The sequence below is a fragment of the Onychostruthus taczanowskii genome, unplaced genomic scaffold, assembly GCF_017590055.1.
Source record: "Onychostruthus taczanowskii isolate IOZ18803 unplaced genomic scaffold, ASM1759005v1 scaffold10, whole genome shotgun sequence".
Lineage (NCBI taxonomy): Eukaryota > Metazoa > Chordata > Aves > Passeriformes > Passeridae > Onychostruthus > Onychostruthus taczanowskii.
Genome location: NW_024496526.1, coordinates 7,810,174 through 7,829,636, shown reverse-complemented (window position 1 = coordinate 7,829,636; position 19,463 = coordinate 7,810,174). Strand labels below are relative to the sequence as shown.

Below are 19,463 nucleotides of genomic sequence, written 5' to 3'. Positions count from 1 at the left end.
GGAGTGGAGTCTGTACTGGGGTTAGTATGTATATTGCAAAATTTGGTAAATTAAATTCTGGTAAATAAAAATATTCTATTCAGAATATGTCGTGGACTTCTCAAAACTTTGATTTGCTGTAGTTTGTGGATTGGTTAGCTTTTCTCTTGATTGCAGAGCTGCAAATCCCTGTACTCCTGGTAACCTTAACAGGAGCAGGACTGGAATGTGTTACATCTGTTTGCCTTCCCATCCATATCTGTTTTGTTTAGATGGTAATCTCTTTGGGAGAGCAATGGTTCCTCACTAGGACATTCTACTGTGCCTAATCTGGCTGCTGCTCTTGCACAAAAGATAAACCTAATGCAGTGAATCTCACTTAAGGCATACACTGATGGTTCAGGCAGACGTGCAGACTGGACACGGGTTTCTCAACCTAAATCCAAGCCTCTTTCAAGTCAGACACAACTTATATTCTGACATTTTTATATCTTTACAATACAGTTCTATTACTGGGATGTGGGTTGTGGGTTTGTTGTTTTTTTTTTCCACCAGTACCTAAACTATTCCTTAGTTTTCTTCCCGACCTTGCTTTTTCTTTTCTTCTTCCCATCAGATTTAGAACAAGCACTGATAAAATTGAGCTTGCTTAGATTTGCCTAAGAATTTCTAGCTTAATGACTTTGTGTTTCACACTACGTTAGAGGGTAGACACATCACTCACTTGCACACTGGCAGCATAATCTGGCAGCACTTGGTTATGAACAGGTTCTTCTCTTACCTCCAGCACTGTATTTTCCAGCAGGGCAATACTGGTGGGTCAGCACAAGAAGAATGTCAAGCTAGTTCATGTGTCTCATGACCTCATTCTTTCAGTTCATATTGGAAGCAGCAGCTTCACTGTAGATCACTTTAAAAGCATCCACAGAGTGTTTAAGCAGAGCAAATCTAAAATACCTGTGCTGCAGGCCAGCTGAACAGGAGTTTGGAGCAGCTGGTGACTGGCACTGGTGGTTTGTGCTTCCCCTTCACCACAGGTGTGTTGTAGGCAGCCTGGTTTTGACAGCATGCCCAAGTCCAGTTTTACCTGTGAGGTAATGATCTGACTGGTGCACATCATCTGCTCCTTCTTTTGTTTCACTGCTGGCCTCACTTCACATTTAAGAGGCATGCAACCCACTACTGATTTTCTTTCCTGTTTACACTAGAAGAAAATGTGTTGGATTGAAATAGTTATTTACTATTGTTACAATTTTAGCATGACTGTTTTTTTTTACCACAACATGCAGAGCCCCAAGCTTTGATAAATGTTCAATAATTTGGTCAAAACTGGAGTTTCTTTCTGACACTGGAGTCCTGCAGTTCTCTTGTGCAACTGCTAAAGGGATGGAGGCTCAAACACTTTTCTACTTCAGGACATACAAATCTGAATTAAGTACTGATGGCTCTCCTTTTTCATAGATTTGGTCTTGTGGAAGCTCCTTGCAATAGGAACCTTCCTATGTGCCTTATACAGTGCTGTTTGTGTTTCATGATGCTTAATAAAGAATTCCTTATTGCTAGACATGTATCAGCTAAGGAAACAGCAATTCAGGCATCATTTATTTCTTCTGATACAGATCTTTAACAAAATCACAAATATTAGGGCAAATCTGGTTTTCCTGTTACTGGGCAATAACTGGTTTTTAAAAATCTCCACACAGCAGTTAATGGTTTTCTTTTTCATTCTTCACAGAAAGTGCAGGCTCTCTGAAAGTTCTCTTTGGGACACCTGAGTTTGTGGCTCCAGAAGTTATAAACTATGAACCTATTGGATATGAAACAGATATGTGGAGTATAGGAGTTATCTGCTACATTTTGTGAGTACTTTTCTATTCTTAAATTCACAAATCCTGACGGTTGCTGAACATACAAAATTTTCATCAGCTTCTGAAGTTTTCAGGCCTTTTTTGTTTTAATTAGCAGCTCCAGCATGTTTAATAAAGCTTTGCTGTTCTCTGAAGGGTGCAATCAGTAAACTGCAGAACTGGAAGTTCTGGAAATTCAGCTATTTGGAGTTGTACCTCTTACATCATAAACCAGCAGCGCTTCATCTCATTTTAAAAGACAGTGTGACTGTTTTATTATTAACTTCAAACTATTTTTCCTTTCCAGATGCTAAGAGAAATATTTGAGCATGTACCATTCATTTCCATTATTTTATTCCATGAGAGAAAACTTTTGTGAAATTTTGGGGACTTGTGGGACCCGCTAAAGTATCCCAGCATTTCCATATCTGTTCACAGTGTGTTTTAATTTATTACCAACACAAGCCACTGTATAAATATATTTTATAAGCAGCATGGATTAAGCTCATGGAAACACTTTAGTGGATGGTTGGCTGTAGCTCTTGGTTACATATTCGAGTATTAGATTTGTTTTTTATATATTGTTTGATACAGCATGTTTATAAATATCAGTGAATCTAGAGAAATATATATGGAAATAGTATCTCCATGCCTAGACCATCAAGTGGTTTTCTTCCAGCAATGATTTTACACATTCGGTGCCATATAAACAAGGGAAAAGAGAAGCTTAGTTTGGAGCAGGTTTCCTTCGACCTTGTTCCAGCTTCAGTAGTAAGTCAGTGGCAGATCAGCTTTGCACTGGTTCTTTTAAAAGACTCTCCTTTAGCAGCTGTCCCTCTCCTTGACCTGGCAATGCAGTTTTTTGCCTCGCCTTTACTCAGTTTTTCTGTGCTTCTGCGTTTCTCGTGAGCCTGCACTTGTTCATGCTCTTCTCTTTCCCAAACCGAGCAACACAATTTCCTTACTTGGCCTATGCAAAAGCTACCACATCAACTCCCTCCTACTCCCAGCAAAGACTCGGAATATTTCTGTTATCTCCAATTTCAGATGTGAAGTGTGCTCCACGCTTCAAGGTCACTTCGCTCTGCCACTTTATTTACAAGACTTCTATTTTTCCATTCACTCCCAAGCACTTCTTTCTAGACCTTGAAGGCTCCTTTGGAAGGTTCCGTAGCTGCAGTCAGTCAGCCCACCCAGGCAGCGGGCGGTGAGCAGCGCCGGCGCTCCGGGACGGGAGCGGCGCGGTTCCCGCTGCGGGCCTGGCCCGGTGCTGCAGCGCCGCCTGCAGCCCGCCCGGCCCCGGCACCGAGCGGGGAGCGCCTCGTCCTGCGGGGCCGCTCCTGCTCCTTTATCACCGCCCCTGGTCCTGCGGGGCCGCTGCTGCTCCTTTATCACCGCCCCTGGTCCTGCGGGGCCGCTCCTGCTCCTTTATCACCGCCCCTGGTCCTGCGGGGCCGCTCCTGCTCCTTCATCACCGCCCCCGGCGAGTTTCCGCTCCCGGTCTGAGTCGGGGCTGGCACCGAGCGCTCGGGGGATGCAGCCAGGGCTGGGGAACGGCGGCATCGGCCGAGACAAAGCGAAGGGAACAGTGGGGAAAAGGCGACCTGTCTTGCCAAAGATCAGTCTGCTTGTTCCCAGTTTCTCTGTGCCAAGCAGGGTATTTGGATGCTACACCATTCAGCTGATGGGGTTGGGTGGTGTTACAGTCATTCAGCTGATTGGATATGCCCTGTGAAATATATTATGAAATTACTTGTTTGCTATGGTATATTTAAGATCATTTAACCCATCATGAGGGACAATCTGCATTACCCAAACACAATGAAAAATATTTATTTTGATGCATTGCTATTGCCACAATAATGATTAGCGGTGATAATAAACTTCTGTCTTTCTTGCTGTAAGAATAAAGTAATAGCATTTAGGGAAGACCCATGAGTCATCATTCTCATAGACTTTACCTCTCCACCCCAGACTGTTCACAATCTCTTAACTTTCTTACAGCCCAGCTGTTTTCAAAGACTCACAACTATGAGCCATTATCCAAAATGAGCTATCACATCATCATTACAGATTGGAAATGAAAGTCAATGAGAACTGCATCTCTCTTTAGTTGCAGCTCTGCCTTTCTGTTTTGATTGTAAGCTCAGAACTACCAAATCTCGAGCCTAAAGTGCAAGACACACTCACCTGGTGTCTGTCTCACACACCATCACTGTGTTGGTACCTGGGCATGTGCATCCCCTCTCCCCTGCCATGGGATTGGGGCCATGCAGGCAGAGGAGAGACTGGATTAAGGGCAGCTCTGCTAGAGCTCAGCTGATGGCACAAAGCTGCTGTGCCTATCCTCTGTCCCAAGGGAAACAGTGGGGAGTACACAACAGCATCACTTGACATAACACCTGCCTATAAAGTGACTGTGTTTCCATGACGTGCTGCACAACAATGAATACAAACTGGCTTTAGCAGAGAGGTGCTAAGTGAAGGGTCTTCCCTGCAGAGGAATAAACGGTTGGGATGTAATCTTAAGTAGGAAGCAGGGTGACAGCACTCCTCCAAAACCCTGCAGCAAAACCTCTCCCCAGCCCTCTGCTATGCAGATGTAAGTACAGATATTGCACTCCCTGCTGGGATACTGCATCTGTCTTCCTTATGGCAAAACTGACTTAATTCCATCCTACAGTTCACAGGTTCCCTTTCCACATTTCTAAACTACATATTAAATCCTTTTTATCTTCCTGGATAACTTATTCAGTCCTGTCTCTTCATCTGTCTTTGTTCTTCCTTAAATTTCTGTTTGTATTCTCCACCTCATGTTTTTTATCTTCCACTTTTATCTTGTACTCTGTCCTGTTCTGCATCACAGTACTGTTCCACATACTTAAGTTGATCTATTGCCTTTGAAAAAACAGGCCACAAATATTATAGCTTGTGTATATCATCTCCATTTATGTCTATTTCAGTGTTTCTTTCTGCATTTATAATAATCTTTATCTAATGAAGGTTAAACCTCCTGAATTCTTTCCAACTCTTTCTATTCCATTTATTCTTCAGGGCATTGCTGAATTTGCAGGTTTTTTCTATTTCTAGTTCTTTTCTGATGATCAATTTGGATAGTCATTGTTTTGAATATTTAGTAATCTGAAACAATTTCTAGTTTTTGTTTCAAACCAATTTTCAGTCTAAGGTTTCAGCACTGCATGGGCATACATTGAATGTGGGTTGCACTTTTTCTTCTGGCACCAAAGGATCCAAGTAGTTTCAGGGAGGAATTGTCTGTGGCTGATTCAAACCCTGCTTGCGTTCCAATGGTTCTCCTTGCTTTATCAGTACCAGGCTGAGTTTATCTTTTCAGCACAGTGGATTTCTGTCAATTAACATTTTTTTCATGTACTTTATCTTAGGCTGTGTTTTAGTATCACATTTGATCTTGCTGCATACTCTTTCCCTTCAGCACTATCCTAACAGCACACACCCTGATTCTTCAAACATTCCCTTTCCCTTTTATCCACTGTGCTGTTCCCCCTCCCTTGTTTGGCAGTTTGGGTTGGTTGAAAGATCTTTCAGCATCATTCATCTTTTGGGTGTTCAGGCTTGGAACCTGGATAAAGCAAGGCTTACACTCAGCTCTATGTCATGTTAAAAATTTATACCTCTTTATATTAAAGATGGGAGAGCACTCCTTGTTCTTTCCTTAAACCAAGTTAGGAATGCTTTAATGTCAGACTGCACCGCTCAAAAGAAAATGTTTTATTTGTTCAGTGGCACTGGCAAACTGTGGTTCCTCATTAATCCACTGGGCATGTGAAACAAGGAGGAGTACAGCAATAACACCCTTGCTTCAGCAATGAGCTGTCTTCCTTGACATGGGCTCAGTGGTCTGCTTCTTCCAGACAGGACCACTGTGGGTGAAGTGTCCCATGGATGTGTGTCCCTGACAAAGTATCCTCAGACTATTTGCTGTAGTTCACTTGGAAAAGAACTAATTCTCTACATGATCTCCAGGGTGCAGGTGTCATCATCACATGTTATTTGACATGTCCTGCACAGGTTTATCAGAAGTGCCAGCAGTCTCAGGCAGTTGGAGCCGCGAGCGCTGCTTGCAGAGGAATGCTCACAGTCTGACCCTTTAGACAAGCAGCAAAGCCATCTTCCCTGGATTAATGGGACTCTTAATGCAAAGATTTCCAGTTGAAATGCTGTGGTGTTTGCTACATAGGCAATGAAATTTGCATCCACATTGGACCCTTTTCATTGTAACATTTCTAAGTCTGCACTCAGAGCTTTGTTAGAACAGACCAATAAATGTTAAGGAGCTCCTAGAGGATAAAATATATTTCTTCTTTATTTAGAAGTGGAAACTGTGAAAGACTTTCTAAACAAATGGTTCTTAACATGCCAGGAAGATGCCTGGTAAAGTAACTGGAAAAATGTTTTCAGTAAACAGCCTGCTGCTTGTCTAAGAGTAACTTCGCAGTGTAAGCTCAGAGTTAATTTTCTGGAGCAGTAGCTCATCTTTATCACTTCAGCATTCCAAAAAGAAATTGTTTCCATTATCTGTCAAAAGAGTTGCTGGACCATTATTACTTTAAATGGCTATTAAGATATGAACAACCAAGACTTTGGTCAGTGAAATCTGTGCTAGAGATAAAAATTGCTGGCTATAATCTACACTAGTTGCTGGATTTTGCTTTCTGACTATAGACAAGGATCTAGTTCTCCTTAGAAGTATTTCCACAACAAGGCAACTGATTCACAGTATAAAAGTGTAGTAGAGAGAAAATTATTTTAGCTTTGTAAATCTGCAACAGCACATTCAGAAATACAAAAATAGGTTCATTGAAATGTTTGAATGGGCACGGTTACATTGGTGTTCAGAAATGACAAAATGAGTGGAGGCTTAACTGAGATCCACCTGGTAATTCAGCAAATGCATGGGACAGAGCAATCCTACCACAAAATTTCAGATAATTCTGTTGTACAATTCTAAAATTAAAATAAAAAAAAAAAAAAAAAAAAAAAAAAAACAACCAAAGAATTTTTTTCCTTCTCTAACCTACTCATCCTTTAATTTTTCCTCACCTTTCAAAAGCTCTGCAGCACAAGTGCTGCCTCTTACAGCACCACGGAACAGTGGTGTTTCCTCATGAAGCAACATCCTTGTACCTAAAGCAGGTTTTTTAGTATGCATATGATCTCTCATTAATGCAACTTTAACCTCTGGAAATAGGCCAAAATCTTGTCCAATGTAGTGCAAGAGCTGCACAGCACTATTTGTGGTAATTCTGTGCAGAGGTCACCTCTGACATACTTCGATCAAGTATTGAAGGGAAATACGATTGTTATTGCTCCAGCTGCCCAAGTGTGGGCACAGAGCTTAACTGGAAGCTTAACTGGATGAAGAGAAAATGCACATCCCCTCTTCTGACAGTGAGCTAAAGGAATACTACACAGACCTGTCATTGTATGAGCTGCTGGCCTGGCTGAGACTGTTGTTCTTACCACAAGGTAAAAATGAGACAAGCCAGCAGTCAGTATGTGGAACCTAAAATCAGAACTGTGCTCTGCACGAGATTTTTTCACTTGCTAAAACATGCTGGGGAACACTGACATTGTCAGAACTGAGCAACAAATGTTCATATGTTGGAGAGGAGGTGGGTTTAAGGCCCTGCAGGAATGCTTTGTGATTCCAGCACAGACATTCCTGTGCCTCCCGGCTCTACCTGGCCATGAGAGCTGCAGGGGTGCAGGCAGAGCAGAGCCCGCGCTGCCCGCAGCTGTGCCAGCTCTGCAGTGCTGTCCTGTAAAGCAAGCATCAAACACAGGGAACAGTCCTGTAAAAAGGCTTTGTGGAGGCATTTCTGGCACGTTCATCTTTCAGCTTTTGGTAACTTGTCCTGTTATATATTCATAAATGGGTTTATGCCGCCTTACACGTTCAGGATTCACTGCTGCATTCGAGTGCACCACTTATAATGGAAAGTAAGACAGCAAATACATTCTGTTCTGATATACCTTGTTCTGCCTGAGAATAAACAAACCTTTTATCTTCAGCTCATGTATTATTACTAAGAACTTTCTGAAGTACACACGTAAGATTCTAGAGTCTGCTGTACTGCACACAACTTCCAGAAATGGTAAAAGATTTAGTGTCTCCTCTGTGTGAGACTTCAAAGAGGGTGTGTTTCTGCTTTGCTTATAAAATGAAATGCTTAGGAACAAATCAGATTTTGAATGTAATAAGAGCCTAAAAAGAAGCAAAATAACTTTGTAGGAGATCATTCTAATATTATTAATCTAATAGCTCAATTTATTTGACCCCAATCTTTTTTTAACCAGTCTGTTCTGTGATATTCACTGGCACCATGATATTCATATAGTATTATTTCCATGTAGTGTTTTCAAAACCCTAATAACTTACAGTTATTTTTCTATATTTAAAAGAACGGAGTAGTACTGGTTACCACAATTGCACAGAGAAATCAAATAAAGTCTGTAAAAATTCATGAAGAATAGGTTATTCTGTAAATTGCATGCCAAGAGGACCTGGAAAAGTGAATAACTTGTAGCTCTAGGGAATAAGCAACCTTTCACCTCTAAGTTTTTACTGAAAGTGTGATATATACAGGCATCAAAAATATCCAGATGCACAGTGTAATAAAGGATAATGCTAGACTGGAGAAAGCGACTGCAAAAATGACACCATCATGTTCTGTAATTGCCTATCACTAGCAATTTATCATTTATATTGTATAAAAAGCCTTGGAAGCTCAACTTAGGTTATAGAAGAGCATTATTTCCATTTCATGCATCATCGTGACTGATAGAGAACATAAAGACCAAATTACATGTGCATGCATCTGCATAACTCCACAGCCTGCAGTGATGCAGCACTGCTTTAACTGTCTGTATAAGTCAGGGAGGGTTTGTTTACAAAATAGCCTTGTGGATTTCATTATTTCATTATGCATCTTTCTTCTTGGGGGTCTCTCTGCAGGAGTAAATTAAATAAAATGTACAAAAACTCCCTTGGTTTGACAGTAAAAGCAGAAAATTACCCTGAAAGTAGATGAGCTCCAGAAGTCGTTTCCAACCCTAACAATTCTGTGATTCTGAGGAAATGTCAGGGGGGAAAAAATATTCCACCGAATTTGGTGTGAAAAATCCAGTATTAGTTATGCAGAACTAGCCAAGTCATTTAACAAACTACTTTGCTCCAATTTCACCTAATTCTAATTCTCCTTTAAAATGTCTTGGGAAAAGAGAAGGAAACCAGAAAAATGTGCCTTTCAGTTTTGCTGGCAAAATTCCAGTTTCCTTCCCATAAGACTATCTGTAGTTAGTTTTGAGTCCTTTTAAATTCAATTTAGTTTTTAAAGCAAGCTTTTATTTGTAAAGAACTGCAGAGCATGGGAGATGTCACACGCGATTTTAACTCGCTCCTCCGGTAATTTGCAGATTGACGTGGTTTGTTCCGTGTCTGTGTCTGTTCCGTCCCCAGGGTCAGCGGACTTTCTCCTTTCATGGGAGACAACGACAACGAAACCCTTGCCAATGTCACCTCAGCAACGTGGGACTTCGATGATGAGGCTTTCGATGAAATCTCTGACGATGCCAAGGACTTTATCAGCAATCTGCTGAAGAAAGACATGAAGTAAAGCCTGGATTTCCTTGCTGCGCTTTCTGTGTTTGCATTTAGCCGGACTGCCATTCGTGTTTCCCCCGTGGATCTCCCCACGGCCGCAGCACCTCTGGCCATGCTTTATAAGGAGCTGTGCGTGCCCGCCCGGCTCCGCGTGTGCGGCTCTTTATTTCACTCGCAGGGTGCAGGGGCTGAGTGGAGCTTCTGCTTCAGTCGCCAGCTCTTTGTGCTCTTCCCTCCCCTCGGGCGAGGGGCACACGGGGCTTCTGTGTGGCCACTCCGACCCCTCTCTTGCGTGACACACATTGCTGCGTGACACGTTCTGTCTTGCTCTGAATGGGTTGCAGTTCTGCCTTGTGTCGCTTTTAAGTGTGGTACCTCTGAGCAGGCAGCTTCTGTATAAATGTAGTAATTGGGCAAGGAAAAAAAAAAAATCAACTGGAAGCCCTGTTTGCAGAAGTGTCTGAAGGAACCAATGAAAGGAAACGTACTTCTTCCAATGAGTTTGCAAGTGGATGGATGGAGAACAGAGGGTTATTTACATGTGCACCCTGAGCAAAGTGAGGCGAGAGATTTGGACATTTCTGTGAGATGTTCAGGAGGCTATTAAGTGGTGGGATGAGGAAATCTCTAAGTGAAGGAAAGGAGATCTGGGACTGGGTTCTGGCAGCATGAATCACTGCCATTGTGGCTCTGCTGCATGTGTTCCTTGCTTAAAATATACAGCTTTTCCTGCTTTGTTTTATAATGTTTCATTAACACTTAAAAATGCACAGTTTTCTCTCAGAAAGATCTACAGAAATTGTGAAAGTGAGTTTAAGTTAGATTGGCTGGGAAAGCAAAACCATGTGATCTTTGTTGCTAAATTTAGGAAACAGAAAAATCAGCTCCCAGCAAAGAGAGCAGAAAATAATGTTACAGCAGGTAGGTTCCTCTCTCGTTATTGGCAACACTGACTGGTCTTTTCATACAAAAACAGGAGTCGCTTAAATTGTACTCAATGTCTTCAGCATCCCTGGCTGCAAAAAGACACCAAAAACATGGAAGCCAAAAAACTTTCCAAAGATAGGATGAAGAAATATATGGCCAGAAGAAAATGGCAGGTAATGAAGAGGACATGGAATTGGGCTAGATATCCTAATGCATCTCTTTATTTTTAATGTTTATGATTCTGGGGAACACATCATATCAGGGGGTTTCTGCTGCTGGTGAAAGCTGCAGCGTGGCCAGGGTGGGAATGCAGGACAGAAGGTCTGGTTCCTGCAGCTGGGCAGTAGGAGGGTGCACAGCTGCACATGGATTACACAGGATGATCCCATTTCAGGCTACTGAAAGGCATGAGCTCAAGTATAGTTTTTTCTACTCTTCTGGGGTTCTCTCCCCCTTCCCTGCCCTCTCCATGCCACTGACAACTGGAGGATTGTGTAACTCTTAACAAACCTGAACAGTTCAGGTAAAACTTGCCTGCCTGGCCTCCCCAAAGGTACCTTGGTATGTGGCAGTTTCATTCTTCTAAGCCAAGAGTTCTGTCTTGTTGGAACCTCCCCAGCTTCCCATGCATTCAGTCAGACTGGGTTTCTATAACATATTCAGTCTCCCTATCTCCTTTTTTTCCTAATGCTGGAACTGGAGTACCAGGTCCACCTGTGCCACGCTGATAGCTACAGGAGTTGTGTGTGAAATCCTGGGTCCTTTTGAGTAGCCTATGAAATACTAATTTGTGTAGATCTACCTTATATTCCCTCTTACGTTCTACTCGTTTCTTGAAGCTCATGCAATACAAGTGTCTGTACTACTGCCCTCATAGTTTGAGCACATTTTAGTAGCCTGGTGGTTGATCCTGGGTCCTGTCAGAGGTCTGCTCCCATCATGCAGATGGGAATGCTTTCTCATTCATTTCATATCAGCTCGTTATCCATGTTGGATGAAATTCAGCCCAGCCCAGAAGGCTGTGGAGAGAGGCGTTCCCCACCAGAGTTCAGTTCCAGTTACACAGGACAGGGCTTCTCTGCTGGCCCTCCTCTCGCACAGTGCTTTTTATCCACAGCTAACAGAGACATTCATTTAGGTATGAGTTCATCAGGGGAAGTTTATATCTGCAACTAAATTTGGTAATTCAGTCCAGCCTGCTCTGTCTCTCCTAGAACAACTGAGCTATATATAAGCAGTTTGTCCACCAATTCCAGTGAGGTTTGCAGAGATCCCAGATAATTTGTCCGAAGCACGATTGTTGCAGAAAATCACATGCCTGTTGGATTGGATTGATCAGAAGCCTTTTCTGTTATGTCTTAGAAAACAGGCCATGCTGTCCGAGCAATAGGAAGACTGTCGTCCATGGCAATGATTTCTGGTATGAGTGGGAGGAAGGCCTCTGGGAGCTCACCTACAAGCCCTATAAATGCAGACAAAGCAGAGAATGAAGGTAAGGATTTTTTCTGTCCCATATTTTCACCTGTCTCTGAATCAATCCTGCTAAAACTTTTAGCAAATTGCTAGAGACCAATCAAATTGGATATTACTGCGCTCTCTCTCTCTGTTTTTATCTTCCTATTTTTTAAAGAAATTTGTCAAAAATTCATTGTTCTTATATTGTCCTGCTGCTCAAAATGTCACAGTATAAGTACAGGCAGTAAACTCTTTTCTTTTTAAAGCCAAAGAATTAAGGCAGATCTGTCAGCTGCGCTTTCTCTGGGTTTGGGAATGCATGTTTATACAAAGATGACAGTGATGCATTGCCTGCTCAGGCAAGCAAACAAGCAATGAAGTATTAACACTTGCTGTAACCATGGCACACACCCTGCATTAGCCATGCTCCTCAACAGGGCATTTAAGGAAATGTCTGCGTTACTCCCGTGTGTCCCCAGATGAAATGTGAATTACTGGTGTGGAACAGTCAGATGTTACAGTTCAGCAGTGCAAATGTTTGACACTGCTGAAAATCAAGCAATTTTGACAAATCCACAAAGACTGTGGGCCTGATACAAGTGGAGCTTGCTTATCCCTCTGACTAGCAAAAGTCCAGGTTTGGTTAGAAACTAATTCAAGGGAAAAATACTGAGGATTTGTAGCATGGTGGCCTTGCACATCTATTTCTTTCTATTTATGGCCCGAATCGTTTTCCAGCTGCAAAAGGTTGGCACAAAGCTAAGCAGCCAATGTGCTCGCTGTCCCATTAATCTGACAGAATTAAGTGAAATAAAAGCTGCTTTCATTACCATCTGGTTATTAAAAACTAAAATACATCTTTTGAGAACATGCCCTGTAAAATTGTTTACTACCTCTTTGCTCTCCTCCAGATGCTTTCCTTGAAGAAGTGGCTGAAGAAAGGCCCCACGTAAAGCCATATTTTACTAAAAAAATCCTTGACATGGAAGTTGTGGAAGGAAGTGCTGCTAGATTTGACTGCAAAATTGAAGGTACTTTGAATAAGCGTGTCCATTTCTTTCCTTCCTTCCTTGTTAACTTTCTGCACTGGGTAATTGTTTTACTTTTTCAATTTTTACTTCTGTAGTATTGTCAAGTTGGTGCCATTTTACTTTACCAGTATCTGCAGAAATAGCACAAATAGCACAAATGTGTTGCAATAACAGAAATTATTTGGAGCTTGTTCTGTACTTGCCATAGAACAGAAGTCTCCAGGAGTTCACATGTGAATCACTAATTTAGAATAGCAAGTGGGAACTGTCATTTGATTTTTAAGGGAATAGTAAGAGCAAGATGCAAAGTAGAAGCATAAATTCCAATAGAGACTCTTAGAGAGTGCCAGCCAGACACCAAGAATTAGTGGAAGGTCAGTTGTCTGAAATGACAGACCATTTTCAGGTCACCTCAAGATAACTTTAAGCCATACCTACATTTTATTAAAGGCAAACAAGTCCCTAACTGCATATGCATAAGTAAAGATAATATTCTTGTGCTGGTCACATAAGTCACATCTAGAAAATACTGTTCTGTTGTCCGGGGCTTTTTAACTTATGAGTTCAAGAAAGACACCTCAGACTGGAATATGCAAAGTATAAGTTTATGAGAAGACACGTAAGGAGTGTGAGCATGGTCAGCCCAAGAGTCTAAAGGCCAAGAGCACTGGAACTTCTCCTGCAATGAGATTGAGCCTTGTGTATCTCAGCTGTGAATGGAAATTTGGAAAGAAAAGCTGTGAAAACAAAACGGGTAGGGTCAGTACCATCCTGCATGTGTACAAGTTAATTTATAATCTTCAAATGAGGAAATCAGAGACTGCCTCATCGGCCTTCTCCTTGTTTCTCTGCTCCCAATCTTTCTCTGCCTGGGTTTCCTATCTCACAGTGGAGATGGATTATTATTACTGATGGATGCTCAGCGTGGGGGGTATGTGCACAAGTACTGCATGGAATAAAACAGATGGATGTACCATGGCTGATGTTCCAAACTTTGCTGTGATGTTCACTGTGTGTTAGGGATTCCTGCACTTTATTTCTGCCCAGTGGGGAGTTATCCTCCCCTGGGAGTTATCCTCCCCTCCCAGTCCAGAACTTGGCTGAGACCACAAACCTTCAATTTGTTACAGCAGCCAAGAGTACTGTATAAGGGATTGTTCTGCAGCAGGCATTGCACAGCGCTGCTCCGAGGCTTAGCAGAGCCATTTGCTTCACAAAAGGCTCTGAAACTCCAGTTGAGATGCACAATCAAAATGCTTTTCACAGACTTCCTCACTTACCCTAACAAGTACAGAAAAGGGGAGTGCAATGAGACAGAGGCTGGCTTTTAAGGAGCAGATTAGGAGGAGGAAGATTCAGAATAAGCACAGCAAAGCAACCTGAGAAAGGTATTAAATTGTAAACCCAAACCAGTTTACCCTTGAAATTCTGAATCTCGGTGCTGGGAACTGTTGTCTCCGGAGAAGCTGCAGTGTAACGTGAGCCTCAGATGCACTGTCAGGAGTTCCCTGCTGGCTGATGGCTACAGCACACCAAAAACTGTCTGCAGGCACTGCTAAGGGACTGGAAGGAGGAATCCAGCGAGTACCGCAGTGCTCACGTGCAGTTTTTGCTATTCATCGAAAATAGTTTCAGGTGAAGTGAAGTAAAAGAGCCTCACATCATCTACATTTATTTTCCATAGGAGTCAATGAAATATTTGTCTATCAACACATTGGCACGTCCCCACACAGGAATTAGAGCACAAGGTAATCAGCGCTGAGTTAATGCTCGTTTATTGCAGTCACTGTTCTCTCTGCTCTTGCAGGCTATCCCGACCCTGAGGTGATGTGGTTCAAGGATGATCAGCCTGTCAAGGAGTCCCGTCACTTCCAGATAGATTACGACGAGGAAGGGAACTGTTCTTTGACTATTTCTGAAGTATGTGGGGACGATGATGCCAAATACACCTGCAAAGCTGTTAACAGCCTTGGGGAAGCCACGTGCACCGCAGAGCTCCTTGTGGAAACAATGGCAAAAGAAGGAGAGGGAGAAGGAGAAGAAGATGAAGAGGAGGAAGAATGAAACAAGGCTAAAAAAATAAATATTTAAAGACTCTCCTTATAAGGCTCAGAAAACCAAGTTATCAAAAGCACCTTGTGTGAAACGTAGGTCTTTGGGGGGTTGTTATTTCAGCATGATCAGTTGATACCTGTTAGCTTTATGTATGGGCATTACTTCAAACCAGCAGGCTTTTTAAGTTGCTAGCATGATTGGATTGACTTTAAGCAAGCCATCAACTAAGTTGCCCAGACTACTTTTAAAATCAAATGTATGGAAACTAAGTTATATTCTGAACATCTTAAAGAAAAATAGTCTATTTACTGAGCTCATTGCTCTTTGCCATCACTTTTCTCGGCCAAAACCGCAGCTAAGTTGGCTCCCCGAGATCTACTTTAAAGGAATTGTTGGCCAGACATGCAGTGAATCTCTCCAGTCCTGAGGAATAGGCTGGGCTGCATCTTCTCTAAGGGAAGGTTTGACACAGCCAGCATTGCAATTTGTATGTTGGCATGGTTCATTTCTTGTTTCCTTTAAGCAGAGTCTCACAGACCAAACTTCAAACATTTTCACTGCTTCTGACAGTGAGCTGTTAGTGCCCTTGTATTTCTGGCAAGCATTAAACATCCAGGTGGCTTCCTGAGATACTCCTGATCTTGCTTTTAGCCAGCTGATCCCACTTTGTCATCTTTCCCTTATGGAGCCTGTCACTTCAGTGCAGTTGCAGCTGCCTACTTAGAAACAGACTGAAAACACAAAGACTGAGAATATTTTCTGTGTTTCTGGTCAGTGTGATAAAGACTTACGATTCATATATATGCTGCTGTGAAAAAACAGGTTATTGCACAATCAGTGATTTCTCTGTGCATGTCTGTGAATGGAATCCCAGGTTAGTTAAAGTTTTACTTGCATTTATTTGGCAATTGCAAAACAGATTTCAACTGATGATAAGCTGGAAACTCCCACAGATTTTTCGAGTAGCCAAAAACATAGTAGCCTGGATTACAAACTCCTCTATTCTTAGCAATTTCCAAAGAATCTTAACCTATATAGGACCTATTTCTACCTTATGAGCTTGACTGTCTTGTTTTTGTCTTGAACCTGCACCAATAAGGCTGTTGCGTTTTTTAAAAACGCAGAAAAACAAAACAAAAAAAAAAAATCCAAACCCCATTTTTTTCTCAGAAATGGTTAACACACTCAGACTTAGTAACTTTGCTTTCCTTTCACAGTATTGGCACTTTTTAATTTTTTTTTTTGTTGTTGTTCAGAGGTAATATCAGAGGCTGCAAGGTGATTATGCATAATCCAAAACCAGTGTGTCTTATATCTATGTATCATTCCAAAAGTGATTCTTTTTCTTTTCCACTTTTTGTGTGTAAAGTGCAACCATTTGCATTTCAAAGGTTACCTCTTTAAAAAAAAAAAAGACATTACCTTAAATCCTCACCATTAAGTAGTCAGTGTACTTTAATACAGGTGTGTACATTACCAACCTTAGGTTGTTTGATATTACCTAGTTGTGTATGTGTTTCATATGATTTGCTCTTCTACATTCAAAGCTCAGCTAATGTGGGTGACACGATGGTTTGTAACTGCTTTACTCTTTGTTGCTAAGTTCAGATTGCCAGCATGTCTTTTCTTTTCGATTGATAAAAACCTCTTGTTATACTAAACACAGTATTGCCACAACTCCTTATACAGAAAGATTTTGAATCTGATTTAGAGCATACAGAGCTTTCCTCACTTTTTTTTTTTTTTTAACGTTTTAGGCAACAACGGGGTGTATTTTGTACCTTAATAAAAATATGCTAATGTTCTCCCTGTTTGTTAAACCATCAGAATTGCAAAGATGAGACCGCTACGGCTGTAGTTACTCACGGTTCCTAAATAAATACTACCACAAAGCACACTCCTCGTATGCTCTATTGCAGCGTCCCCGCGTTCACCTTGGCCAAGCCTCTCCTCCTCCTGCCCCTCAGAGCTGTTGGCCACACAAACCCCTGAGGTGGCAACAGTGGAGCCCCCCTGATGTCTGTGGTGCTGCTGCCCTTCTCCTGCCCGGCTGGTGCTGTGCAGAGGCTGCTCTGCCCCAGTGCCACCAGCCACAGCCTGCGGCTGGCACTGCTGGCCTCGTGCTCTGCCACGTCTCCAGCGTCACCACAGGCCTCAGTGGGAACGTGGATGGGGCACCAGGGCGACTCTGGGCTTGTTTCACAGTTGGGAATTTCCATATGGTGGGCAAACAGAGAGTTCTGAAAGACTGTGGGAGGAAGAGGGAAAAAATCAGGGAAGTCTCAATGGAGATATGGACTTACACCAATGTTTCTAAAAACTGTAAAGACAGAGATAAGGACAAATCTGCTTATGCTGATTTATTCACACTTCTGCTAACACGCAGCCCGTATCACCACACAGGACCACGCAGACTCTCCTTAAAGCAAATATTGTGCAAACATCCTGCTTGTAGCAACGTGCTTCTTGAGCAAATCCTCAGCCCTCCGAGCAGCCACCTTTGCAAGGTGTGCCCCACTGTCTCATGAATGTAGCTGGCTTTGTCCAGTGACTGCTGGTTCCCTGCTGCAGGGAGGCACACACAGGTAAAGGTCTGGCTGTGCTGGGCTGCTCTGTGGGCACAGCAAGGTGTGGGTGCACTGGGTATCAAAGCCCACAGACTCAGAATTGCTGTTCCTGCACAGATCTTCCCTTCCCTCTCCTCCTTCACTAGTCTTTTTGTGTTCCACAGGCTGTAAACTGCCCCAAGGATGTTCCAAGGAGTTTACCATCTCCCTCTAGTTTCCTATTAACATCCATTCTAGTCTGCAGGAAACAATGACCTCTACTTCCAAAATTATGTGACATGCATCTGATTCAGCTCTGAGCAATTGACTGCAAGCTGTATTTGACCTTGAATTTTTTGCTTTGTTTGATGAATAGAATTTTACTTCCACTGAAGAAAGATATTTTATGTACTTGAAATCCTGTCTCATTTTGCCAGCTGTGGTTTAATAAAAGGCATTACCTCTTTCTGTAAACCTTGCCTTCCTTGTATAATGTTTGCAGAAATCCACTCTTGGGGTGTCATAGGGCTGAAACCCCAATAGCAGAGGTTATGCAAGACACTGGTACTGCCTAAGGTGGACCATTTAATTCTCCTTGTATTTCTTTTGTATGACATTTAGTCTTCTCAAGAGACAGTGGAGAATTTGGGGCTGGCTGCTGTTTTTCACTACTTGTGTTTCTGGATTTGCAGAAACTTAATTTATTTAATGACCATCCTGTCCAACCTCCCAAGCATCCTGTGCACATTTCTGCTTGATGAGGAGACCTTTGCTAATTGCATGCATGGCATGCAGTCGCTGGGTCCCTGCTTCCCTTTGCTGACAAGGAAGACAACACTGGACTGCACACCCCTCTCCTCTGCAGTGACTGTCAGACTTTGCAAACCGAGACCTTTTTTTTTTTTTACTTGCATACATGAATAATGAATTGTTTTTCTAAATTTTTTAACATTTATTGAAATATTGCACTAAAACATAGCTGTTTGAAAATGGGAGTTCTCATAAATCATCTTTGCATTTCAAGCCCTATTGTTTGTAAGAGACATGCACATGAATTTATAAGCCACAAAAATAGTCACATGGAAGCAGAATTTTCTGAGATGTGGAGTGAGGCTTATGATGCTATTCTGCACTGCTCATAAAGGGACTGCACCATGACATGCATGGGAAATAAACCAAGAGACGTTTATGGGAGTGGAGAAGTAACTCCATGATGTGTTTACAACTTCTGAAGGGGAGAAAAAATAAAAATTCTTCTGTTGTGCTGTTAAGAAAGGCAGTTCTCTCTGCCCTGATGCGAATATTTGTTGCTGGGAAAGTAATGCTTTCCAGGCTTTTGCTCTTGTAGGGAGCTTCAGCAGGAAATGAGTTACAACTTCTCACTCACACAGCATCACAGCGTTATTAGGGTGGGAAGAGACTCTGGAGATCACCCAGTCCAATCCCCTACCCAGGCAGGGTCACCAGAGCAGCTGACACAGGGACGTGTCCGGGGGGTTTGGAATGTCTCCAGCGAGGGAGATTCCAGGACTTTGCAGCCTGCTCAAGTGTTCTGCCCCCTCAATGTAAAGCCCTTCCTCACGTTGAGGTGACACTTCTTGTGTGAGCTTATGGCCATTGCTCCGTGTCCTGTGGCTGGGCAGCACCGACAAGCCTGGCACCATCCTCTTGGCACCTGCCTTTGAGACACTTATGTGCATTAATGGAGCTCGCCTCTCAGCCTTCTCTCCTCTGAACCACGTTATAAAAGTGATGAAAACCAACGAGATATTCCATACATAACCGTACCGACTAACGCTGCTAACGTCTCTAGGGACACGGCACACCGATCTCTCCCTACAGAGGGGAGTTTTGAACCAGCCCTGAAAACCGAGCGATCGGGTCGCTGATCCCCGGCCGGGAACCCTCCCGTGACCCACGGCAGCACCGCCGCTCCGGGCCGAGCCCGGCCGGCCCCGCGGGGCGAGGGTCGCGGGCG

The 19,463-nt window shown here is 42.7% G+C and overlaps 1 protein-coding gene across 2 annotated transcripts in view; it reads left to right on the top strand.

Moving 5' to 3' along the window:
* Positions 1-16,834, top strand: part of MYLK (myosin light chain kinase) — a 196,544-nt gene extending 179,710 nt beyond the window's left edge. For both annotated transcript variants that reach the window (XM_041408484.1, XM_041408494.1), the window contains 6 exons: positions 1,715-1,838; positions 9,328-9,480; positions 10,448-10,571; positions 11,761-11,890; positions 12,765-12,884; positions 14,692-16,834. In XM_041408484.1, coding sequence (XP_041264418.1) covers positions 1,715-1,838; positions 9,328-9,480; positions 10,448-10,571; positions 11,761-11,890; positions 12,765-12,884; positions 14,692-14,948 — 908 coding nt within the window. In that variant the 3' untranslated portion in view covers positions 14,949-16,834. The remainder of the gene's footprint in view (positions 1-1,714; positions 1,839-9,327; positions 9,481-10,447; positions 10,572-11,760; positions 11,891-12,764; positions 12,885-14,691) is intronic.
* The last annotated feature ends 2,629 nt before the right edge of the window (positions 16,835-19,463 follow it).